Source organism: Salvelinus namaycush, chromosome 20 (assembly GCF_016432855.1).
Source record: "Salvelinus namaycush isolate Seneca chromosome 20, SaNama_1.0, whole genome shotgun sequence".
Lineage (NCBI taxonomy): Eukaryota > Metazoa > Chordata > Actinopteri > Salmoniformes > Salmonidae > Salvelinus > Salvelinus namaycush.
The window spans coordinates 25656819-25662748 of NC_052326.1; the positions used below are offsets into that span (position 1 = coordinate 25656819).

Sequence of the window (5930 nt, forward strand, 5' to 3'; positions counted from 1 at the left end):
GCTCTTCACAGATGAAAGCAGGTTCACACTGAGCACATGTGACAGAAGTGACAGAGTCTGGAGACGCCGTGGAGAACGTTCTGCTGCCTGCAACATCCTCCAGCATGACCGGTTTGGCGGTGGGTCAGTCTCATGGTGTGGGGTGGCATTTCTTTGGGGGGCCGCACAGCCCTCCATGTGCTTGCCAGAGGTAGCCTGACTGCCATTAGGTACCGAGATGAGATCCTCAGACCCCTTGTGAGACCATATGCTGGTGCGGTTGGCCCTGGGTTCCTCCTAATGTAAGACAATGCTAGACCTCATGTGGCTGGAGTGTGTCAGCAGTTCCTGCAAGAGGAAGGCATTGATGCTATGGACTGGCCCGCCCGTTCCCCAGACCTGAATCCAATTGAGCACATCTGGGACATCATGTCTCGCTCCATCCACCAACGCCACGTTGCACCATAGACTGTCCAGGATGCTTTAGTCCAGGTCTGGGAGGAGATCCCTCAGGAGACCATCCGCCACCTCATCAGGAGCATGCCGAGGCGTTGTAGGGAGGTCATACAGGCACGTGGAGGCCACACACACTAAAGAGCCTCATTTGGACTTGTTTTAAGGACATTACATCAAAGTTGGATCAGCCTGTAGTGTGGTTTTCCACTTTAATTTTGAGTGTGACTCCAAATCCAGACCTCCATGGGTTGATAAATTTGATTTCCATTGATTGATAATTTTTGTGTGATTTTGTTGTCAGCACATTCAACTATGTAAAGAAAAAAGTATTTAATAAGAATATTTCATTCATTCAGATCTAGGATGTTATTTTAGTGTTCCCTTTATTTTTTTGAGCAGTGTATATTGGACACACCTACTCACACCTATTTGTTTTCATAGAATTAAGCATAATGAGTATAGCTCTAATTGCAGGAAAAAGCTGTTTCAGGTGTTTGAAAAAAGAAAAAATCGCAACTTTCAGGAAGGGGGTACCCCCCCCCAGCCACCCACACCTACTTTGTGCCCCCTCAAATTGCCGGGTGCATAACGCCAATGCGCACACACACAGACACACATACAGTATACACACACAGTTAGCTCTGCGCGGGTGGAGCCTAATTGTGTCTTGAAGGATTTCACCACCCGAGTCCTGGCGCGCACAACACAACACACACACTTTGCTGTTGAGGGTGATAGAAGTCTTCACGCAATGTGAAGACACGACTTGGATGCAAAATATCTAATATACGACGAAACGTTAGAGCATTATACGGCCTACGTGAGTTCGATGGTGTATTTTAATCATATTAGATATATACCTGCGTTTTAGTGGAAAGTTTGGGATCTCTCGCTCTAAGTGAATGAACTGGGAAAGCACTGTATTACAACTTGGATGAACAGGTTCTCTCCTCGCGCCACGGGACATGTTTTATTGGTGTTGGGTAGGGAATTATTTTATCATATAATTAGGTGGCAAAACACCTCGCCTCCACCATGAAGAGCTCAAGAGGTACAGTAGCGACGCCATCTTTCCAGTCCTCTCCAAGGGCTGCGCGGCAGAGCGAGTGGCTGCGGAGCGCTCTGGCCCACCATCACTGCCCCGACCCCGGCGTGGAGAACGAAATAGTGGTCCTGGCCACGGGGATTGACCAGTACCTCCAGGAGGTGTTTCACCACTTGGTTTACCCCAAACAAGACGACGTGGTCTCGGCAGAGGACTTCACTGTGCTTTGCTCAGTGCTGGGGCTTACCGGAGAGGAAAGTGAGACAAGAGATGGAGAGAAGGAAGAGGAGGGAGATGATGATGAGGAGGGTCAAGGTATTTGCTCGGGGCTCCCTCGCGAGCTGGCCTTTAGGGACTTCCATTCGCGGCTATGCGGTTATTTCCGCGTCCGAGAGCGCGATGGAACTGGACCTGGGGTCATGCGCCTCCCAGTTACAGAGGAGACAGAGCACATTGAGCGCGAGATCCGGCTTCGGTGGCCGCGGGTCAGGCGAAGGAAATGTGTCAGTTTCGACCTCACAAGAGAACAAACCGGGAGGAGGCCCGTGCCCAAGGCGCACAACCGTGAAACGGGTTCATCAGAACTACATCATAAAACAGGTAAGCAATTGGCTATAGCATATGAACTGGACTCTAAAATGTGTGAACTGTTATGGTTGCAGGTTCAAACTCTGCTGTGCTCCAGCTGCCCTCACCCCTCAATTGCTACACTGTCTGCTGAGCTCACTCATTAGGAAGGATTCCTCATGTTATCTCCAATTGAGGATACTAACACCATTCCTTATGAACAATCCTCATCTCTCCCACCTCTAGGCCAGACAGAAACGGAGTGTGTGGCTCTGAGGGAGCTGGTTGAGGACCTGCGCTCTGCTCTACAGGGCAGTGATGCTCGCTGCCTGGCTCTGGAAGTCGCATTACGACGACAGAGGGGCCCAGCCAGGCTTACCATGCACCACTCCAATGTAGCGACTTCAAACACACATACAACCTCAAACATACCAATTGCAAATGCCCAGGGACGAGAGAGGGGTGCACCTAACCCCCCAAAAGAAGTGATCCCAAATCCAAACCCCCAGGGCCGAGGGTGCGGGGTGGGGGAAGAGAGGGTAGCAGGGAGACGGGGCTCCAAAGACCCTATCCTCAGGGAGCTGCAGCTGATTCGCTCCTCACGTGACGGACAGCTGGAGGAGGCAATCAGGTTCAACCAGCGGCTGGAGGAGGAGCTTGGCTGGGCATATGGGGAGGCTCGCAGGCTGGAGGGGGTGGAGTCTCGTCTACGGCAGGAGAACGCTGAGATCAGGTTGGTTTTGGTTGACTGATTTGTTTGTTGATTGATTAATGGAATGGCTGGTTGATTGGTTTGTTGACTGACTGATTGATTGATTGATTGTTTGATTGACAGGCGGAGAACAGAAGAGGCGAGGGAGGCTCTCAGAGAGGGGCTCAAGAAGGTGAGACTGATCCAGAAACAGGCTCAGGACGTCCCTCAGCTCCAGAGCAGAGTCACACAGCTGGAATCAGACATTCAAGAGTACAGGTAGGTTATACAACATCCCCGTCCCCGTCCCCAAGTCTAGGCCTGGAGGTCCACATAGGGGGCTGAATAAATGGGATTATGTTTGGTTAATATTCACCTCTATATCACATCACTGTAGCCTATATCACCAACAGCAACAACATAGCAACATTCCAGCTTAGGTTCTGTCCTCTATACTGCTGATACAGTATATTAACCACATAAACGGCAAAGTATTATTAATTGAGGACACATTTATGACTGTGTTGAAATGTAAAGTAGTCATTAGTGGGGTAAGTCATTGGCCCTGCCTCTCTCTGGTAGTGGTATCTGCAGTGGTTTAACAGCTTGGCTAACAGTGTGAAGCTGTAATGCTCTCACCGCGAAACATAAGAGACCTTTACTACTGTAGTGTACACACTCACACTCACCAGCAACGTGCACAAACAGTAATATTTGACCCATACTATGCCTAACCTTTGACCTCTCAGATCACAGTGCACCTGCAGAGGAAGCCACGCCTCACCGCCTCGAGAGCCCATGGACGACACCTGCCTCCAGCGAGCGGTGGAGGGGAGAGCTGCCTCGGACGAGGAAGAGGAAGAGAGGGAGAGGAGGAAGGAGGAGAGGGAGGAAGGACAGTGCTGCCTTTTGGAGGTGAAAAGGCTCATCAACAGACTGCACAACTGTGGTAAAGGGTGAGTGCAGGACACACACACGCACACACACACACACACACACACACACACACACACACACACACACACACACACACACACACACACACACACACACACACACACACACACACACACACACACACACACACACCTGTAGCTGACTCTCTTCTCCTCTTCAGGTGTCAGAATACAACAGCCCACCACTTGCTACTCTCCCAGAACCTCCTCCTTGACAACCAGAACAATCTCCATGGCAATGACCTCCTCACGATCCCCAGGGGGCGGAGCCGCAGAGGTCACACTTATCAGGAGGAGAGGGAGACCGAGTTAGAGAAGGTGAGAGAGAACTAGAGGGGTTCTTAGGGCCAATTCCATTTTTATTTAGCTCCCTCCAGAGAGAAAGAAAAAAAGTAAGACTTGGAATTGATCCTGGAACATATAGAGAACTAGTGGCCAGTGGGAGGCAGTTATAGATACATTTCCTTGTTTACCATATCTGAAGTATGCAGCAGATGGTGTCTGTGAGAGTACTTTAGATACAACTAATACTGTTTTAGCTCTATTCAAGCAGACTAATGGAAGCCTGTCTGGCACAGCTCACTATCCATTTTTTATTGTGTATATATTATTATTTCTTCATTGACTGACTTCTGCTTTTTCTCTCTTTCTCTCAATTCAATTCCATTAAATTTGCTTTATTTGCATGATGTAACAATGTACATATATTGCCAAAGCTTACTTTGGAGATTTACAATATTAACATTCTCTCTCGCGCGCTGTCAGAGGCATGAGGAGGTGGAGGGGTTGAGGTTGGAGGTTCAGATGGTGGAGACAGAGAGAGTACGTCTGTCACTTTTGGAGGAGAAACTGACAGACACACTAACACTGCTACTGCAGCTACGCATCAAGGTACACATATACTGTATACACAAGCAAGAACAGTAAACACAAACAGATCCTCGGAACATTCTGATTGTTTGTTATACCAGCCTTTCTAGTTCTGGAGTGCCACCTAGTGGTATAGTGTCTGTAAAGACCTGTGTATGAGTCAAGCCTTTCCCACGCTGACATTTCTCGCTCATCCTCTCTGGGCAGGGTGTCTCTCGTAGGTCTCTGGGGAAGATGCTGATGGACACTCTGGATGTCTGCAGCAAGAGTGGACATAGCCCATCCCATGTGCTGCAGGTGGTCAATGCCTTCTGTGCCCAGCTTTCGTCCAATGAGCTGCTGCAAGATGGGGTAGGAGTGGGAGGGGAAGGTGGCGGGGTAGGAGGAGAGGCACGAGTATCTGTGTCTACAAGCCAGAGACCCTCAAGCACCGCCAAACCCCTTGCGCATCTCCTGTTTAGACAACACACAACCCTCTCTTCTCACCAAACTCCCCAACTCCCCTCCATGAACACTACATAACTGGTCTACAGCTACAGTACACTCCTAAACCTCCTTCTGATTATGCTACTATACCACTTCCTCTTGTATACCACTTCCTCTTGTATACCACTTCCTCTTGTATACCACTTCCTCTTGTGTACCACATCCTCTTGTATACCACGTCCTCTTGTATACCACTTCCTCTTGTGTACCACGTCCTCTTGTGTACCACATCCTCTTGTGTACCACGTACTCTTGTATACCACTTCCTCTTGTGTACCACATCCTCTTGTATACCACTTCCTCTTGTATACCACTTCCTCTTGTGTACCACGTCCTCTTGTGTACCACATCCTCTTGTATACCACTTCCTCTTGTATACCACTTCCTCTTGTATACCACGTCCTCTTGTATACCACTTCCTCTTGTGTACCACGTCCTCTTGTGTACCACATCCTCTTGTGTACCACGTACTCTTGTATACCACTTCCTCTTGTGTACCACATCCTCTTGTATACCACTTCCTCTTGTATACCACTTCCTCTTGTATACCACGTCCTCTTGTGTACCACATCCTCTTGTATACCACGTCCTCTTGTGTACCACATCCTCTTGTATACCACGTCCTCTTGTATACCACGTCCTCTTGTGTACCACATCCTCTTGTATACCACGTCCTCTTGTGTACCACTTCCTCTTGTATACCACTTCCTCTTGTGTACCACATCCTCTTGTATACCACGTCCTCTTGTATACCACTTCCTCTTGTATACCACTTCCTCTTGTGTACCACGTCCTCTTGTGTACCACATCCTCTTGTGTACCACATCCTCTTGTATACCACTTCCTCTTGTATACCACTTCCTCTTGTGTACCACATCCT

At 48.9% G+C, this 5930-nt stretch overlaps 1 protein-coding gene across 1 annotated transcript; it reads left to right on the forward strand.

Annotated features, from left to right (window-relative positions):
- The first annotated feature begins 1351 nt into the window (after nt 1–1351).
- On the forward strand, nt 1352–5135 carry si:ch211-112f3.4 (EF-hand and coiled-coil domain-containing protein 1). The gene is made up of 7 exons (XM_039015341.1): nt 1352–2080; nt 2294–2780; nt 2883–3017; nt 3488–3694; nt 3856–4012; nt 4460–4585; nt 4772–5135. Exons 1-7 carry the CDS (start codon nt 1471–1473, stop codon nt 5084–5086), a joined length of 2037 nt encoding a protein of 678 aa, XP_038871269.1. The 5' UTR covers nt 1352–1470; the 3' UTR covers nt 5087–5135.
- Nucleotides 5136–5930: the final 795 nt, after the last annotated feature.